This window comes from Colletotrichum higginsianum, chromosome 10 (assembly GCF_001672515.1).
Source record: "Colletotrichum higginsianum IMI 349063 chromosome 10, whole genome shotgun sequence".
NCBI classification, from domain to species: domain Eukaryota; kingdom Fungi; phylum Ascomycota; class Sordariomycetes; order Glomerellales; family Glomerellaceae; genus Colletotrichum; species Colletotrichum higginsianum.
Window position 1 is genome coordinate 2,823,606 of NC_030962.1, and position 18,859 is coordinate 2,842,464.

The 18,859-nt window shown below is 51.6% G+C and overlaps 7 protein-coding genes across 7 annotated transcripts; 4 read left to right on the forward strand and 3 right to left on the reverse strand.

The window, feature by feature from the left end:
• Positions 1-1,233: 1,233 nt before the first annotated feature.
• CH63R_14310 (CFEM domain-containing protein) lies at positions 1,234-2,540 on the reverse strand (the record flags this gene model as incomplete). Its single annotated transcript, XM_018309284.1, has 5 exons — positions 1,234-1,541; positions 1,617-1,684; positions 1,757-2,139; positions 2,217-2,284; positions 2,342-2,540. 5 exons carry the CDS (start codon positions 2,538-2,540, stop codon positions 1,234-1,236), a joined length of 1,026 nt encoding a protein of 341 aa, XP_018151602.1.
• A 987-nt stretch (positions 2,541-3,527) lies between these two features.
• CH63R_14311 (uncharacterized protein) lies at positions 3,528-3,909 on the forward strand (the record flags this gene model as incomplete). Its single annotated transcript, XM_018309285.1, has 2 exons — positions 3,528-3,673; positions 3,723-3,909. 2 exons carry the CDS (start codon positions 3,528-3,530, stop codon positions 3,907-3,909), a joined length of 333 nt encoding a protein of 110 aa, XP_018151603.1.
• Positions 3,910-4,814: 905 nt separating this feature from the next.
• CH63R_14312 (Choline dehydrogenase) lies at positions 4,815-7,406 on the forward strand (the record flags this gene model as incomplete). Its single annotated transcript, XM_018309286.1, has 7 exons — positions 4,815-4,879; positions 4,956-5,383; positions 5,461-5,807; positions 5,860-5,907; positions 5,974-6,315; positions 6,411-6,543; positions 6,625-7,406. 7 exons carry the CDS (start codon positions 4,815-4,817, stop codon positions 7,404-7,406), a joined length of 2,145 nt encoding a protein of 714 aa, XP_018151604.1.
• A 574-nt stretch (positions 7,407-7,980) lies between these two features.
• CH63R_14313 (Isoflavone reductase) lies at positions 7,981-9,229 on the forward strand (the record flags this gene model as incomplete). Its single annotated transcript, XM_018309287.1, has 4 exons — positions 7,981-8,064; positions 8,148-8,432; positions 8,515-8,841; positions 8,972-9,229. 4 exons carry the CDS (start codon positions 7,981-7,983, stop codon positions 9,227-9,229), a joined length of 954 nt encoding a protein of 317 aa, XP_018151605.1.
• A 1,593-nt stretch (positions 9,230-10,822) lies between these two features.
• CH63R_14314 (Vacuolar sorting protein VPS1) lies at positions 10,823-13,578 on the forward strand (the record flags this gene model as incomplete). The annotated part of the gene is made up of 6 exons (XM_018309288.1): positions 10,823-11,116; positions 11,205-11,480; positions 11,553-11,776; positions 11,836-11,962; positions 12,019-13,227; positions 13,300-13,578. 6 exons carry the CDS (start codon positions 10,823-10,825, stop codon positions 13,576-13,578), a joined length of 2,409 nt encoding a protein of 802 aa, XP_018151606.1.
• A 728-nt stretch (positions 13,579-14,306) lies between these two features.
• CH63R_14315 (BCL5p) lies at positions 14,307-16,055 on the reverse strand (the record flags this gene model as incomplete). Its single annotated transcript, XM_018309289.1, has 3 exons — positions 14,307-15,448; positions 15,657-15,753; positions 15,819-16,055. 3 exons carry the CDS (start codon positions 16,053-16,055, stop codon positions 14,307-14,309), a joined length of 1,476 nt encoding a protein of 491 aa, XP_018151607.1.
• Positions 16,056-16,716: 661 nt separating this feature from the next.
• Positions 16,717-18,452, reverse strand: CH63R_14316 (Prostacyclin synthase; the record flags this gene model as incomplete). Its single annotated transcript, XM_018309290.1, has 3 exons — positions 16,717-18,028; positions 18,085-18,142; positions 18,197-18,452. The coding sequence occupies 3 exons, from the start codon at positions 18,450-18,452 to the stop codon at positions 16,717-16,719; spliced, it is 1,626 nt and encodes a 541-aa protein (XP_018151608.1).
• Between the last annotated feature and the right edge of the window lie 407 nt (positions 18,453-18,859).

Consider the following 18,859-nt stretch of genomic DNA (forward strand, 5'->3'; position numbering starts at 1 on the left):
GCGTTGAAAATCGTCCATCTTCTCCTATTCGAGTCTTTGCTTGCCGTTTGAAGCACAATTCTCTCGTCTCATAGTTACCATTCAGCCAGCCTCGCGCGGTCATCCGTCCCAAACTATGTTATGTCTCGTCGATCTGGTCCAGCTCAGCTCGTCGCAGCGGCTTTCCAAGGTATCCTTACTGACCCCAGCCGCCCCTTTTCGGCAACTTGTCTAGCCGCGTCCGCTGTCACACGGCAGCAAAAAAGACCACTCCCTAGTCTGTCGATAGCCGTGCAGTAGCTGAATCCTCCTTGGCGTGTGTGAGCAGGAGAGATCAGCTCTGCGATCCCCTTTTTCGTACATGACCTTGTCTGCGGGGCGGAGAACCTGGGTCTGATGATACGTCTCGTTCCAGACGAATCTATCGATCTGTTTGCTGCATTCCTTTTCGCGTCAGGTGGCTTGTCAGAAAGCCGATGAGACGTAGCTCTCTTCTTCGAGATGGCCGAAGGCGTGTAGACATGGGAACTGCCACACGTCTCGTCTCGCTCGACGAATGGTTATCGAAAACCTATCGTTGTCGTCATGTTCCTAACAGTTTCCACTTAGCGCAAGCGGCACGAAATCATCCTAGTAGCAGCTTGCCCCTTTGGAGAAGCAATCCTCATCCTAACGCCGCATGGGGACTCGGGGCGCTTGCATCAATACTTTACATGTAGGGGTTTTCTCAAGTGTGATTGGCTCCAGTACGGTAGCGTGTGCTGCTTGACCGAATGGGGATGTTGGCACACCATCTGAAAAAGAATGGTAGCAAATGCGTCCTGGCTTGGAGTGGCTGAGCTGAAAGGACGACAGGGATGCGAACAATGATGCAGTGAGAGATTTTGCTTGACTTGCCAATGAGACTTTGCGACTTGTGCAACACGAATACAAGGCTCAAAGGTACATGGGACTCTAAGACAAGGACCTGTCAACATGGCACATTATGCTCTCGTCTGTAAGAATTTATCTCTCGCTCAAACTCGACACAATCCTCAAGATGACTCAGGCTCATCTCGTTCAGTCAGGAAGAGCGTCTACGGTTGCATGGAGTCCTGGGCGACGTTTGTAACGGGGTTCGTGATGTCATAGACGATCGAGTTAAAACACCCGTCCAGGTCAATAATGATGCTCAGGTCAACTGTTTGGTTGCTTCAAGCGAAACGCTGGGTTCCTATTGCGCCGCCTCCCCGTCTCCCTTGCGTGAGAATGCCTCTAAAAATCCGTTCGCGCTCTCGTTGGCCCCTTGGAATGAACAGAGTCTACGTCGTTCAGCATGATGAATTCCGAGCCCTTGAAATCCTTCCTTGACGTTGTTGTAGAGTTGTTCGACCCTTGCGACCTGAAGTTGACGAAACCAGTCTTTGCTGAGCCTTGGGACGGGCCACTGGATGAAGCACCAGTCCAGCCGAACTTCTTTGTCCCGACCTTCATAATCATGATTCGTATTGTTGGCAGGCACGTGCAGATAATGGCAACATACAACTCAGCCAGACTCCACGAACCTGCTTTCCTTCCGTCCCCTATTGATTTTGCGATTCGCGTCAGAACTTGTTTTGCCAATGGAGGGGGTAATTGTTGTTGTTAGGGGCACTTACACGTGAGGTTGATAGACTTGGAGAAAGAGATCAAAGACTGTAGACGAATGATGCTGATGATCGTCACCCTATGAACATAATAGTCAGCCATCTCGACTTCCCGAACAAACACGAACCGAGCTGAGTGGGAATGGACGTACAGTGCGCCGAGTGAGAACATGCAGATAGCAGTTACTTTCTTGGCGAGACTGGCCTGCATTGCCCATAGGCTTTTAATAGGCAAGGCGATGATGATGACGTCAAGTCCGATGTTGATGCCAGCGGAGATCCAGGCCTGCAGGTGTATGTTGTTGCACCTCCCCTCGACCGTATCGTCGAGCTGCTTCCAGAAGTAGCTGATTGGTTGACACTGCAGCAGAGTCGCAGTTATGAAGGCGATCATGTAGGCGAACACAAGGCCGCAGACCATGTAGATCCTGACGCGCATGTTCTTCTTGGGGAAGATTCGTAGCATGAAGAGGCACATTGCTATTTTCGCAAACCCTTGGGCGACGAAATAAACAATCTCGGCTATGTAATAGTGCTAAATGTAGGAAAAAGCAAACATGTTAGCAATCAAGCTCGTTGAGCGACGTAGCAGAAGCTCGAATAATTACTTACGAATAACGCCATCTCCAAGTTGTATTTCTCAAGAGTCCAGATGTCTTTGCCAACTCCATGGTAGTCCGCTGCATATACTGTTAGCCGCACGCTGCTGCGTCTTGGGGAACAGTATGTAATCATACCTATGGGACTGATGGTGCTGACCGCCAAGGTAGCCGCCATGGCAACGATAATGGCGTAGTCATCCAATGCCAACGTCCGGTCCTTCGAGAAGACGATGAAGCTTATGCGGACGATGAAGATGACAAGAGTCACACCGCAGCCAACAATAGACACAAGAGCCTGCTCCAATCTTTTGTCACGGACAGGCTCGTGGCACATTGTTGCCGAGGCATTTCTAGCAGCTGATGTTCTCTTAGTTCTCGTACAACTTGGGGATAAAAAGAAACAAGAGACCACAAGCACATACCTAATGCTTCAAGACTGGTGCATTGCATGGCTAAGCAGCCAGCTATCTGTTTTTGAAGGGCCGCATCATGACACACGCAGGTTGTGTTGAAGCCACATGTCGAGCCTGGTACAATCTTGACGAGACAGCCGACCTGTTGTACGAAATCAGAGGTACTTGTTAGCTTTGTGTTGGCTTGACAAACACATTCTTCCCTCCAGTGGTTTACCCATGGAAAGAAGGACTGAAAACGGAAAAGTAAAGCAACCAAAAGGGGTGAACAAGAGGGACTAACACCACATTGGGGGAAATTCTGCAGAACCTTTGCTGCAACTGACGGATCCAGCTGGCCTCCCCCTTCGGCAGCCCTAGGTCCCAGTCTGTCGGTAGCACAGACCGTGGAGACCAACAAGAGACTAGTGAGGAGTATCCGTACACCCGCGAGGAATTTCATAATGGCCAAAATGCTCAGGGTACGTAGCCGTGTTGGCTCAGGGTTTGGTCTCTGCTGGGTGGAATACCAACAGCTGGAGTTCTGGAGGTTCGGCAAGGAGAACAGGAAGCTAATGTTGAACTAAGAAGAAAAAGGCAAACACCTCGCAGTCGGGTATGAAAGGCAAGAGATAAATATGACAATAACTGGTATTGAGAGTCCCATCGTTGAGAAGACCCCACACGTCTTGGAACACGATCGGGGATTTAATTTCGTTTTGCCTACTTAAAAGCTCTTCTGCTTGGCAGCCCTTGATGGAGTGTGGTGTTATTGTAGATGGGTTCTGAGAGTCAGTAGAGAAGACAATCCCGAAAGCATAATTTAGTTGGGGTTGTTGGCATTATTTCGCACTGAAAGAGCGATGACCTTCACGAGGATCGAGTCAGTTATGCTGGAGCCGTTTTGCCGGCGACGTGGGTTTTTCATTATGAATCGCAACTGGCCGAACCCGGAGTTCCAGCTTAACGTTGTTAAAGAACACAGTGATTTTCGGGACCTTGACCGCTTGCTCGACTCCAGCGGCAATGATTTTCTCTATGCGCGCAAGCCCCTTGCAAAGCACGCATTCGAAAGGTCTAGGCGGAATTGTCCTAATCTTACGTTGTTGCAACAAACTAGGTAGGCCGAGTCACGACCCCTGCATGCCGGCATGCCGGCATTTACTCCCTGCTGCCGGCGCGATTCCTGGTTTGTGCGCAGAACTCGATGTCTGGTTGAACGTCTTTGATGGCCGTTCTGGGGCAATTGCCGAGATCGCCGTCTTTGCATCGACAGAGGATACAATTGGTCAGACTGCCGTCCACATCTAGGAATACTCAAGACAATCAGTGGGCATCCGGAGCCTCACTTGAATCAGACGAGGCGATTGCGCTTCGTAGATCAGTTGTGTTTCGATTGATGAAGATTCGCACAAGCACCCTGTAACTTGTGGCCCCTCCTTAGATGGATGTAGTATGTAAATTGACCCAGTTGGAGATGGTGCTCTTTGGATGAGCTGCTTGAATCGTCCTGTTTGAGGTTGCAGTAAGACGTCCATGGGACATAGAGCAAGCGTTCAAAGATGTTGGGGATATTGTGGCTGTGTACACTACGTGGAAACAAAGACATCGAGTCACTAGGGAAGCTTGGTAGTCCAAAAAGGCTAATCTAATGGCTCTTTGGATTTGCTTTTCGGAAACTCGGTGTTTCATTCTTCTGCATGTTTGGGTACTGGATGGTTCCGTCGATCTGCAAGAATACTACGCAGGCAGTTGAACCCCCCCGACTTGGCATGGTGGAGACGCCCTCCCTAGGATGGAAATTGACGATCTCTCAGTGGCTAAGAAAAATTGCCGACTGCAGAAAGGGGGCCCCCAGGTTACTTGATCGTCCATGGTCTACCATTTTCGGACAGTTTAATGATCTCCCTGCATGCTGCCCCTCGTGTGTCATCTATTATCCTTTTGGATGTTGAGCGAAAGAAGAAGAGATCGTCCAGTTTTGGCCCCTTTTCCAGACTCTTGCGGAGGTTGTCAGCCATTAAGAGCGACGACGCAATCAATATACACTACAGCTGTCATCCTTTCTGGACAAGGAACTGCCCTCAGCCTCTCTCTTCCTTTCCGACAGCTCATCCTATTCCGGCAGCGAGGCAGTTTGTCGCGTTTTCCCAGTCACTCCTTTGTTCAATCTGCTGTCTTTTTTGTAATCCGTTAATGATTGGTCTCTATTCATCATGAGACTTACATATTCTTCGTACCTTCTTTGGGTGCCGGTGACCCTCGCAGCGAAGCAGTTAGGGTGAGCACAAGTTTTACACCTTGGGATTCTCCAAGTTGGTCAGCAACACAAGTCAGGCTGACTTCGTTGTACACAGGGGTGATTTTGACTTCAACTATCCTCGTAACCCAGATCAGACTCGCTATGAAGCTCTGGGACCCCAACTCACCGCTGCTCCGCCGCCCGACAAGGAGTACGAGTACATTGTCGTCGGATCCGGCCCGGGTGGCTCTCCTGTCGCCGCCCGCTTGGCGATGGCTGGACACAGCGTGCTGTTGATTGATGCGGGCGGTGATCATGGAGAACTGCGAGAAGTCCAGGTTCCCGCCATGAGCATCTGGTCTTCGGAGCGAACTGAGCTCAGCTGGGGCTACTACACACACCACTACGAGGATGAGCAGATGACCAAGCGGGACAGAAAGCTCACATATCGCACCAAGGAGGGCGACCTCTACAGTGGCACCAACCCACCCGAGGGAGCCAAGGTCCTAGGCAACTACTACCCTCGTGTCGGTGGTCTTGGTGGTGAGTGCCAGTCTATATTCCGGGACTTCTCTTTCGAACGATGCGGAAGATATGCTAAGACACATGATCGTCCACAGGCTGTGCTGAGCACAATGCTATGCTCGCCATCTACCCGCATAAGCGCGACTGGAACTATATCAAAGAGCTGACTGGTGACGAGAGCTGGGATGCCGAAAACATGAGAAAGTACTTCACCAAGATCGAGAAGAACCAGGCGCCTTTTCCCAGCGACCTGCTCGCTCACGGCTACAGCGGATGGTTGAAGACCGCATTGACGCCGTTAATCCTGATTGCCCAAGACCTCAAGCTTCTTTCCGTCATCTTGGGAGGCTCGGCCGCTGCTGGTATCAAGGTGGATGGCCTACTCACCAAGGTCAACAAGCTTGTGACGGGTCTGCCGGTTCTTGGCGGTTTGCTCGACAAAGTAAGAGAATCGAAGCTTGATACCAAACTGCCAGGACTGACATGAACTGCAGGTTCTCCCTCTCGACTATCTTACTGGCTTGGTTGACGGCCTGACCACCGTGAGGACCCCTTGTCTCAATCCCGGAGCAACATGCTGTTCTGTGCCGCCACTGACACGGTAGCAGCTGCTTTTACACGACATCAACAACAACTCTCCCGACCGGGACAGCACCCCCATGCTGACGCAGATCCCCCTCTCCATGGGCGCGCCGGAATACAAAAGATCTTCGCCCCGTGATCTTGTGTACTCCGTCGCCACAGCCAAGAACCCTGACGGTTCGAAGAAGTACAAGCTCGACATCGCCCTCAACACGCTCGTGACCAAAGTCCAGTTCAACACTTCTGGCGAAAAGCCTCAGGCCACGGGTGTGGAATACCTTTTTGGCGAGAGCCTCTATAGAGCGGACCCTCGCGCCAGCGAATCCCAGGACGGTGGTGTTGCTGGGTCGGTCTCAGCTACTCGTGAGGTAAGTCTTCCAGGGAATGTTTTGCTACGGCTTCTTTCACTTGGCCCGGAGCGACCGAGAACACGCATGAGGCTGACCAAAGCCGGCCATCACAGGTCATAATTTCTGCTGGTACTTTCAACACGCCTCAGATTCTCAAACTGTCTGGTGTCGGGCCGAAGGACGAGCTGGAGAAGTTTGACATTCCTGTTGTGAAGGATATTCCCGGAGTCGGCACCAACCTCCAAGGTGAGTTTGCGCTTTTCGTGTAAACTACTGTACCTGCGATGTTACAACCTTGGACTCTAACGGAAGACGCATGAATTGTAGACCGATACGAACTTGGTGTCACAGCAAGGACCGAGGAAGGCTTTTCGCTCGTTGGGGACTGCACTTTTCTCGCCGAGGGAGACCCATGCTATGAGCGATGGGTCACAGGCGTGGGCCCGCTCAAGGGCGCCTACACAACCGGAGGCATCGCGCTGGGCATGTTCATGCTGTCGTCGCAGGCCGAGGGGGAGCACGACGTGTGGGTGGGCGGGATCCCGGCCAACTTCCAAGGCTACTATCCCGGATACTCGCAAAACGTGTTGACGGCAACGTCCAAGAACCACTGGACGTGGCTGGTCCTCAAGGCGCACACGCGCAACAACGCCGGGACTGTCAACCTCACGAGCACCAACCCCCGCGACACGCCAAAGATCACCTTCCACAACTTTTACGAGGGCGCGTCCCAGGCCGACGCCGACAAGGACATCCAGGCCATGATCGAGGGCATGCGATTCGGTATGAAGGCCATCGAAGATATCCCGCCCATCGCCGGCGAGTTCGAGCGCGTCTGGCCGCCCGCGGAGATCAGCTCGGACGAGGACTTGAAGCAGTGGATCCAGGAAGAGTCGTGGGGCCACCACGCGTCCTCGTCATGCCCCATCGGCTCCGACGACGACCCAATGGCGGTCTTGGACAGCTCTTTCCGCGTCCGCGGTGTTGACGGCCTGCGCGTCGTGGACATGTCGGCTTTCCCGAAGATCATGGGCGTGTTCCCCGTCGTCTCGCTCTACATGGCGGCGGAGAAGGCGGCCGATGCGATCCTAGAGGACACAGGCAAATAAATAGGTGCTCTGTATCACGTAAATCTTAAGATATTGCACACTAATCAAGTAGCTACTCCGTTGGCCCATCTTGCTCCCCCTCCAGCAATATCTCTGTAGCCTTGCAGTAACTTCTGTTTTACTGCAGACTTCGAAACACCGGCGGGTTTTCTTTTTCTTTTCTTTCTTTTTTGAAAATGAGGAGCAGGCTAGTCGCTGTTCTCCGCAGCATCTTCCCCACTTGTCTGCGGACTTTGAACTGCAGGCTTTGTTTCTTGTCTTTCTAGATATAGAGTAGAGAAGCAGGCAATTCGTCATACTCCGCAGTGTCTTCCCCGCTTCTCTGCGGACTTCAGACTGTCGACTTCGCACAAGAGAATAGTCCGCAAGAACCAGGTGGACCTTGACATCAGAGGCTTGGATACCACATAGTACCGCTCGTTCTTAGACCGGTGGAGGCCTATAAAGTTAAAATAAACCACACATTCTCTACATATTCTTAATCAATGTGAGATATCTCTGTCAACACATCCCACGATAAGTTCGCTGCCTATTCTTGCGAGCCATATTCAGCATCTCCAACACAGCTTGCAAAATGAAAGTCGCCATTGTGGGTGCTACCGGAGAGACCGGGAGCTCCATCGTCAATGGCTTACTCGCATCCGCAGACACCAAATTCGTATGCAACACCCCTAGCCTCTCTTGCAAAAGATATCCAAGCTGGTCTATTCATCTGTCGCAGAGTCTAACACGTGCGAACAGGACATCACTGCTTTGGTCAGGCCAACTTCGCTCAAAAAGCCAGAGGTGTTGGATCTGGAGAAAAGGGGCGTCAAGATAGCGGCGGCCGACCTTGGTGGTCCCGAGGATGAAATTACAAACCAGCTCATGGGGATCGATGTGGTCATCTCAACCATTCTTGCGAGCGAGCTGAAGTACGAAATACCCCTTGCCAACGCGGCGAAGAAGGCCGGCGTCAAGCGGTTCGTGCCGTGCTTCTTCGGACCGGTGATGCCCGCCAGAGGCATGTTGTGGTTCCGCGATCACGTATGCTTCCCTGAAAACCTTTCTAGCCTTGTTGGATAATGAAGTTTGTTTTGACGGGAACCACCTGACGCTTCTGACACAGAAAGAAGACACGCTGAACCACGTTCAAACGATCTATTTACCATACACCGTCATCGACGTCGGTTGGTGGTACCAGATCAGCCTGCCGCGCGTTCCGTCAGGTCGGCTTGACTCCGTCGTAGGCGTCACAGGCAACCGCATTGCAGGGGATGGAAGCACGGTCTGCGGTAGGACAGACTTGAGAGATGTCGGCAACTACGTCGCCCGCATCATTGCCGACGCTCGGACTCTGAACCAAAAAGTCTTTGCGTATACCGACTTGAGAACACACAACGAAGTTTACGACTTGATCGAGAAGCTGAGTGGTGAGAAGATTGAGAGGGAATATGTAAGTCCTACCACCAGAGCGCCCACCTCCCTCCCCCTTGATCCGAAGACAATAAAGGGAAAAGTATCCTAGGGATTCCATAACCCTTTGGCAATGTGTTGGTCGATTATCTGGCTTACCTCTTGTGTAGCTCTCATCAGAACAGATTGAGGCTGAGATCGCCAACAAGGACAATATCGACAGGCTCTCTGTGTTGCAGTTCCAGAAGTCGTGGGATCTGAGGGGGGACAACACCCCTGAGTACGCGCGCTACCTAGGCTACCAAGTCGCCAAGGACCTGTATCCTGACTTCAAGGGTATCTCGTTTGAAGACTACTGTAAAGAAGCGTTGGAAGGTCGGTTGAAGCCCCTATATGAGAGGCGGCGTAAGGCTACTGCTGCTGCCTAGTAGTAAGAGGCTGTCGAAGGTTAGTCATGGTTCGTTCTCTATTTCCTACACGTAGAGTGTCACACACCCTAAGTTAAGTGTAAGGAGCAACTATTAATTTTTAATAGCGTAGATCTGTCTGTCTACAGAGTACGTAGTCTTATATTCAGCAAAGTTTCCCTGGGTTTTAACTATTAATGGATTTGCTTGATTCCACCTGTCATTTGCTTGTGTTTTACCTTGTCTTTTTGTTTTATTTCCTCCTTGCTTCCTTGAATGTAGTTATTGCGCAAGCTTGCAGCTTACGATATTCCTTTAGTCTAATGGTCAAACAGCGCTCTTTTTGGGCTCAAGAAAACGATGATGGTGAGGGGGGGAAGTTATTGTTGGCCTTGGCCCACACGACACGCAGAACACACACAGTTGAGCCAGCTCTCTACCGAACCGCAGCCTATCTGACACATTCTGATTCGCAAACTCGCAGAACAGGAAGCGGACAAGGTGTTTCAGACATCGGCAGAGGACAAAAAGGGGGCTGGCGCGTAGTGGTCACGGCACGACGCGAGGAAGAGGCGTGACGCCCACAGGGACGCGGTACATGACCGCACTTGGGGCTACGTGGCATGCCGGCCTGGTATCCGGACGCTCAAGATGAAACGACTCGTACCATATCCCAGTTGCCAGCTGCGATACCTGAGCCACGTCAGCTGTGTCGAGTTGAGTAATAAACTTCCAGTTTCGGAAAAAGCCTCGTGGTTTCCTGGCGGGTAGATCTCTTCCAAGCCTGGTTCCAAACTCGGCGTTGACCCAAATCCTGGCTCCGTTATTGGGGTCCAGCGTGGCCGCAGAGAGCAGGGGAGCGCATCAGGCTGTCGTTGGGTCGTTGGTTGCATCCCCTTGACTTGACAGTGTTGTTTCCACCTTCCCTGCAGCGCATCGGAGAACGTTCCAATTCCATCAGTGGACCCAGGTGCGGGGAGGACCAACCGCTATATGTGGAATAGAGGCCGGATATCGTGGCCGGGGGCTGGCGGCGATTCCGGGCGGCCGCTAAGCACATCATATCCCCCCCCCCCAGATTGGATTGCTTCAAGGGGCGGCCGGGGGAGAATCCGACCCGTTTCGTAACCATTCCCTCGGGTCAGGCGGAGTAAAGATAAGCTGTGTTTATCTGAAATTGCCCAATGGGATTGCTCTGCTTGCATGTGGTCCTTGAGGTAGGCCCCCCTAGTCAAACCTGCTACCAACAAAGCCTCTCCTGCATTTGCAATCGCCATTAGGAGATTCAGTCAAAACGTGCTCAACTTGTGTCCATTCAAACCACCATCTGGGGTATAAATAGTATCAAATCTGTGGTATAAATGCAGTTTTTGCAGTATCAACTTCAACATCCAGTCGAAAGCGCGCAGTCCACATCACTTCCGTCATCACTTCCGTCTCTTTCCCGCTCATCACATTTCACAGTCCCGAAACCGCAACACTTTACTTTTGGCTGTCCTCGCTGCCCTCCTCCTGTTCTATTTCTTTTCGTGGCTTGACATTAGTTCTGTAGGCCAAACCACTTGTTTGATTGCCCTTTGTCTTCGGCCGTGCCGGCATAGCTTCGACAAAACCATGACACCGCCATCCGCAACCTCACCCAGGGCATTCGGCTCTGAGCGGCAGATACCGCGCCTCAGCACGCCACGCCGCCCTAGAAGTGATCTCGGTTCGCAGAACGGCGATTCTCAGGCCGCCGACTCTGTAACCTACTCTCCGTGCTCCGACAAAGAGGACAACGCGCTGGACGAAGAGCGGTATGACGTCCTTCCAGGCAACCCCTTTGACAGCGAGAGCAGTAGGATCCTGTTCGACGCCATCGATCGGCTGCAGTCGTGCGGCGTGGGCCAGGAGTTGGCGATTCCTCAGGTACCTTATCTTGCCCAATGCATCAATGAATGATCCTTGACAAAACCTTTTGCTGTGCGAGAGCTGACCAAAACACCACAAACGCCAGCTGGTCATAGTCGGAGGCCAGTCCGCCGGCAAGTCCTCGCTGCTCCAGAGCCCGACTGACATCCCGTTCCCCGTCGGCAAGGGATGCTGCACCCGCTTCGCCACGCGCATCGTGTCGCGCAGGACGGCGCCCGGCAGTACGAACGCCGTCAAAATCACCATCGTCGACCCCGAAGTGACAGACATTTTTGGGTATCCACCGGATGACGCCTACAAAAGGTACAGTTATGTCAGCGATCGTCTGGGGGCCGAGGAATTCGGCGAGATGATGGAAAATGTACGCAATCTCTCTTCTGTCGGAACACTGTTACTGTCGTCGGTGCCATGCCGATTCTGACTGTGCGTCAAGATATCAGCCTCGTATATGGGCATCAAACCCGGTCAAGGGTCTCACACGAAAAACTTCGCCACTCAGGTTCTTCGCATCGAGCTCTCGGGCCCGTCCCGGTCGCACTTTAGCATCCTCGATGTGCCGGGTATCATTGCGTGGCCTCGCCACGTCAACGAGTACGAGTTGCATGGTGTCAAGAAGATGGTGGAGGAATACATGAGGGAACCAGCAAACATTGTCATGTTAGTAGAGAGAGAAATCCCGCCCGGTTTGGTCCCCTCACAGAACTGACCAATCCCAGCTGTGTGGCCGCTGCTACTGCAGATCTGGAGACACAGGAGATCTTCAACATGGCTGCCAAGCTTGTTGACAAGAAACGCCTTGTCGGTGTCTTTACCAAGTGCGACAGATTGGAGTCCCCAACTGAGGTTCGTGCTTGTTGACTCAGGCCACGATGACTAGGAGATGAGCTTATCGTCGATAGGTGATCGAAATCGCAAGCGAGGGCGGCGAAGACTCGGAAAAGGCCATGCAAGGCGGCTGGTTTGTAGTGCGAAATCGTTCTGAGCTTGATGACGACGATTTCGATGTCAAGGAAGCTGAACGCAAGCTCTTCGATCAACCGCCCTGGGACAAAATACGGAGGGAACGTAGGTGTTCCAGTGCGCTCCAGGAACATCTCGGCAAACTGCTCTGCGCCCAGATCCGCGGTAACTTCCCCGTCATACAGGAGTCTGTCCGGAGCCTGCTCTCGGACGCCGAAAGCTCCCGGAGGGCCCTCGGCGATCCGCGCCTCAGCCACAGTCTCCGCCAGCAGTACATCAGGGACGTTGTCGAGAGATACCACGCCACCGCGGTCAAGACGCTCAAGAGCCCGGGTTCCTTGTCTGACGAGGCGCTCCGTGTGCGCGGGCTGGTGCGGGAGGCGAACGAGCTCTTCACGGCAGAGATGCACAATCGCGGCCACACCCATCTCTTCGAGGACCCCGACGCCGATCCGATGACGCAGCTCGCCAATGCCGTGAAATTTTACGCGGCGAGGCTTGCCGGAGAGACCATGGGTGCCGAGCACGAGCGCGGCGCCACATCCCCCCCCTTGACGCCGCCAGAGAAAACCCGAGCGGCCACGCGGTTCCCCACTTCGCAAAAGCCACCCATCAAGCCGCTCGTCGAGGAGATCGGTGAGCAGCTCCGCATCTGGCAGACGACGGAGCTACCGGGGCTGGTGAACACGGAGGTGATCCAGGTCCTGTACAGGAAGCAGTCGGAGAACTGGCAGCGGATCGCCGAGTACCACATCGACTGCATAGCCAACGACATCGAGACGGCCTCCAACTGGATCCTCGAGGACGCCTGCTCGCCCGCCTGCTGCTCCAGCATCCTCTACCAAGAGCTCTCCCGCGTCCTCACCCAGCTCCAGCAACAGGCGAAGAAGAAAGCCGTCGAAGAACTCAAGGAGTACTGCCGCCGGGAGCGGGCGTCGCACCTCCAGACCACTGATTCGAGGTTCGAGGAGAGGCTCCAGGCGCTGCGGACTGTCCGGCTCCTGAACAGTCTCGGTTCCATCCCGCCGTTTACGTCTGGCAACAACATAAATATCGACCATGCCAAGCGCTTGTTTCGCCATTTCCACCACTCCAGCGAGAATAACATGATCTACGACGTGCACGACGTCGTAAAGGTTTACTACCAGGTACGTGTCCCTATTCCCAAGTTCTCCCCGCTCTTCATCGCGTCGTCACTGACTGACTTACCCTGTTTCCAGCTGTCCCTGGAAGCCTTCATTCGATACATCACGAACGATATTGTCGAAGACTTTATCTCGTATTCTGAGGGGCCATTGATGGGCTTGTCGACCGACTGGGTGTTGAAGCTTAGCGAGGAGGACGTCGAGAAATTGGCACGCGAGGACGAAGAGACTTTGCACAAGCGTGCGCACTATGATCTCATCGTTGAGAAGCTAAAGACCGCCCACGAAATCGCTGAGAATGCTAGAATGCAGACCAGAAATGTCGGGCATGTGTCGGGCATTCCTGCTGCCTAGCAGCACGGAATTCTGTAAAATTGTGTATAGGGATCTAGTAATTATCTGTCCGCTCTATCGGTGATCTAGAAGGCAAACTAAGAAATAGCATATATTGATGAACTTCTCTTTTGTAGTATCATTCCTTCTGAACGATTTCGCAAGCTCCAAAACACAACAAGGGGTGAAAGTTACTTTTGCAGACGAGTTTCCGCGTTGTGTCTTGCCAGTTGTGCGTGGCCGGAAGTCGTCCACTTTGCTGAACGCGTACTCGCTTGGAGCAACGCAGCACAAACCAGACAGCGACAAACCGTTGGCTTCTCGTCTAGAAATTTCTGTTACTGTCGGCAAAATCCCACGACGAGGGGAAGCCGAGAAGCTCTTCACGGCAGAAGAGCACGCATAACCATTTCATTTCTTTTACCAGAAGTAGATTAATGAAGGTCTTGTGGATATCAATTTGACTGCTTGCGACAGAAAAGAAATTATGTTTGGCACAAGAGCAACTTTGTTCACGTCGTTGGATCACACAAGCTAAGCTGAGCATACCAACCAATATGTATAAGACTTTCCCCACACGCTGACCGCAAAAGATACAGATTATCTCCATCAGCAAATGAAAAACATTTAGTCATATTTTGATTATCTATGAGACGGAAAAGAGGCCTAACTTAGTAAGTCTATGATATTAAAAAGTTGATTCCAGTACCCTAGCGTGTTGTGACTACCTGCGGTAAGATCGATGCTACTCACAGCTTGGCAATCTCATCCTCAATTTTAGCCCAGACCGAGGGCAGCAGAAGTCCACTAAGCCAGTAGTTATCGCCATGGTCCTTCCCGAGCACGCCAACCCAGCTCATCCTTACTGGACTTCTTGTTACTACATCTACGAAGTGAGTTGTAATGGTTCCAGGAGCATTGTTTGATCCTCTCAAGACCGTCTTTGCTGTATGCACAACTGCTGGACTGAAGTCGGCCGCCCTGAAGAGTTTTGCCTGGCTCCAGTTTGTGAAAGTCAACAGTACAGCATCGGGATCGGTACAAAGCAGCATTCTTGGGTTGCCGCCTGATTCGCAATCCTTCAGCTGTTCGTGTAAAAAGGCTAGGACCTGGCCTTCTGTTGACTGCGCCATCAGGTGACGCCGGTTTTCTAGTGCAATCTGCCCAAGCTGCCCCCTTGCGCCATCAGCTGACAGAAGTGTATGGGCTGCCACCACCATATTCTGCATGAAGACGCCTGGTGCGTCGAGTGACGAAAGACGGGTGCGTGCGTTGAGAGCGTGAACCAGGGTCATAGGCCGCGGCCGCGGAAGTGATGAGGCCACTGCGCGCGCTAACCATGCAGCAAGTATATCTCCATCGCTAACAAAGGGCGGCTTGCCGTATTCCAAACATAGATCCATCTGGGCCTGTCGTCGCAGCTCGGTAAGAGCTCTCTGAGGGACGAAGATGGTTTGCGTTTTCAGAGCTGGGTTCCATATTTTGTCCCACACCAAACGGAGCACAAACTTCACAAGGCTAAAACCACGTAGCACCTTGTTCCTCAGTTTGAACTCCTCGTTGTTGTAGCCACTAATAGCCGCAGTCATGACGTCCTTGTAGGCCCCTATGACGGGTTGTACATCTGATTCTCGGTCAGCTAGCACTAAAGACCACGCATGTAGAAGTGCTTCCTGGCCCATGACGTCCATCAGCGTATGAGGCCAAGAGAGTGCGACAAGTGTTGCGTCTTGGAACGAAGTGATGCGTAGCGACAGCTGGGGAATGTCTTTATTGAGAAACTCATTCAACGTGGCTGGCGTGGGGGCTGCGAAAGACTTGAAGCTCGGAGCCCCAGGCTGAATAGAGACGTTCTCTGTGACTTTGGGAAGTGTCCTTGCGATGGGATGGTCTATTTTATCCACTTAGTTGAGCTTCTTCTTCTAGAAATGAAATACAACAGCAACAACATGGATCTAGTTATGGAGGGAAATAACTCAATGTAGTGAAAATGAATAGAACAAACTAGCAACAGCTGCTTAGGAATACATCTTGGTTACAAGGCGGGCGATACAGCACTATAGAACGAGTGAAATTCTTCCGGTACTAGATAGACGTACCTTTTATATCCATATCTACGCTTTGGTGGCTGTAGGCTATGGCGGGACGTTCCGCTGTGAAGGCCTGTGGAACGTGGACCTCTAGTCGGCCGTCTTCCTAGCAGCTATAAGTTAGCTGTTGCAAATTGCGGGCAACGGCAAGAAACTGAAACAAATAGTTACCTTTAATTTGAGACGACCCCCAATCTTTCTCCAGTCACCAAGCTCAAGGAGCCGGGCTAACGATCTGTGTAGCTGTCCAGGATCGAGTACATCGTCAAAGACCAGTATCCAATTGAGAAAAATCTCCCGATGCATCTTAGTGTCATCTAGCACATGGAGGGGGTAGACATGGTCGTCGTCAACTCTTGGTGCAGTTCCCACTGGAGGTAATCCAAGCAGGCGCCGTACGGCTTCCATCTTGTCGGTGTTGATAGGCAATGTAGGAATGATGGAGAAACCGTGGGTTACATGCTAGATATTATACTTCTAGGACGCCCCACAACTCGTGCCACGCCTCTGCTGACTTGAATTTCGGCTAGGTTCCAAACGAGAAACTAAATAATGTTGCAAGGTGGTATTTCAATCCCCTGTGACACTAATTGCCTAGCTTGAACCTTCAGTGACTCGTGTTCCCGCTCAGTATTACGACTGTCATGCTAGTACTGTTACACGAGCTCCAAGAACTGTACGCCAAAAAGGTATATTTTAGACGCTGAAACGAAGGGGGAACGCAAACTTTGACAACACATTTGCAATGAGTGAGCTAGACAGACAAAATAACCACAATAAGTCAATGACAATGTCGTAAACCACAAGTGCACCACAGGGTGTAGTGGCGTGGGTACATCAATTAAAAAGCAAGTCCTTGCGTAACTAGTATTAAATTACAAACTGAACTATAGATTTGCAGACAAAGTTGCGTAACTAAGCTAATACTAAATCTTGTCCTTAGAAGAAGTAATAGTAAACCAGTCTTTCTAGTCTGGGCTATGTGTAGATTTGTTCGTACTATGCACACGTAAGCTTTCAACACAGATTTCTATTCGTCAATGTCTGTAATTACACCTGATGTTTCACCTTAATTTGTCCGCAACTGAACATCGAGTAGTACATCGTGCCCGGCCACCGGTCTAAGAATCCCTCCAGTCGGTGCTTTCTCATCAATGACCGGCATCTCGGAGCTTGAGGACAGCTCAACTTCAAACCTGATAAGTAAAATTGCAGCAAACATGTATACCTCGCGACGAGCCAAGAACCGTCCAGGACAGTGGCCGTTCCCGCCGCCAAATGGTCGGAAATTTTCGGCTTTTGAGAGGAGCTTGTTGTTGAGAAATCGAGTTGCTATGAATTGGTCGGTGGACGCTCCAAAGGCCACGTCGTCCAGGTGCATCTGTCGGTAAGGCATAAGCAACTTGCGGCCCGGATACACCGTCTTACGCCCGATCTTTGTCTCTTGAACAACTTGTCGAATTCCTGTTGGATCGCTGCAGAGGCGGAGAGTCTCTTCGTACACAGATCCCAGAAGGTGACACTCGTTAAGAAGATAGTGTATGTCAACCTCGACCTGTTGATCCCGGCGTTGGACGGCTGGCAGCATCTCCTCTTCCAAATCCGCCCGCAGCTTCTTGTCAAAAAAGACGTGAGCCAGAAGCCAGAAGCAGCTCTTGAACGCGTTGGCGTTGATAACCTCGTGGTAGAGAAAGTACTGGGCCGCGATTTGGGCATCGTCGGTAATTCTCATGTCGTGGTAATCCTGCTCCAGGCTCTTCACCAGCCAAGAAGCATCGCTTCTCTCTTCTTTGGGAGACCTCAACCATTTCTCAAGTGCTATGAGATTCTTCTGACGGCAACCGTTGGCATCTTTCTTGGACTTATCCCTCTTCCAGTATGCCGCATCAAAGGCGAGGTAGTTGTCGACGAAGTCCGGTGCGATGTGAACGAGACTATCTCCCCAGAAAGCCCGAGTTGAAGCATCGACCAGAACATGAGAACACAACTTCCAGAGTGACAAGGCCTTTTTCCCAGGTCGTACAGCCGACAAAAGCCTAGCGTCACTCAGGAGCGAAGATTGCATAGACTGATCGATGTTTCGAAGTATCCTGGTTGACAAAGCTTCGCCTTTATCGCTGGCTGGATGCATCTGAGATCGAAAGATATCGTGCTGGCGGTCCATCCAGCTTCTATTGTTGTATTTTTGCCGGGGTTCGAAGAGAGCGTCAAGCGACTCTTTTGCCATGCCGAATTCACCCAAGATAAGCCGGATGATAGGATCGAATGTGAGACTCTTTGTTTCCTTGAGGATTGTGCTTATGTCGGCCGGGGATGTCGCAATGTACAGCTCATCACCCATGACGGTGATGGAGAAAATCGAGCTGTCCTTGCGGCGAGATCTGCAGCTTGGGTTAGCAGCTGCTCTGTCCGCGATCACCATGCCAGTGCCACATACACTATCCTTGAGTACAGCCCGTGTGAACTCTGCATCATAGCGAAAAGATTGCCAACATCTGAATTGGGTTGTTAGGTTTGAAGACAGTTTCGAAGCTAATGAAAGCACCTACAGGGGATGAAATACTGAGCTGGCCGGGGTGATTCTGGGTATATCGCAGGCTTGATAAGGAAACGCCACAGCCACCAACAACTCCATGCTGATAGAACAAAAGCTATCGTGTAAGAAAACGTGATTTCCTGACTTGAAAATCTTTTATAAAAATTTGTCAGCGTCAGAAGTAAGTCGCCGGCGCATGTTGCCGTGTGGCGGTGGATGAACTCAAAACGCATTGCAAAGGGGCTCGTACTGCCGCCCACGAAAGTCATGAGGATGGCAGCAGACAGGGACGGAGTCGAGGGTGGAAGAGCTACCACTTAAGTACTCCATCAGGGGCCCTAAAGAGTACATGTATGACTCGTGTGACCTCCTCGGCGACATTCTGCTTAGTTATCGGGTTTTGGAAGCAGGAGATCGATCATCGATATGTTAGGACCTCTCAGCTCTGCAAGCCGTCAAGTATCCTGTAAACAATGTTTCCCTCAAGACGCCCAAGGATTTTTTCAACAATTCACAGCACGTTTTCGGCTGCAAACCACGATGACATTGTGAATAATTTTGTGAGGTGAACGAAGAACAGGAATCAAAACGGTCATGACGCTAATCTAACATTTCTAAGGCACTACTGATGCATCCTCTAAACCACAAGGCATTCAAGCGCCTTCTGACTGAAATC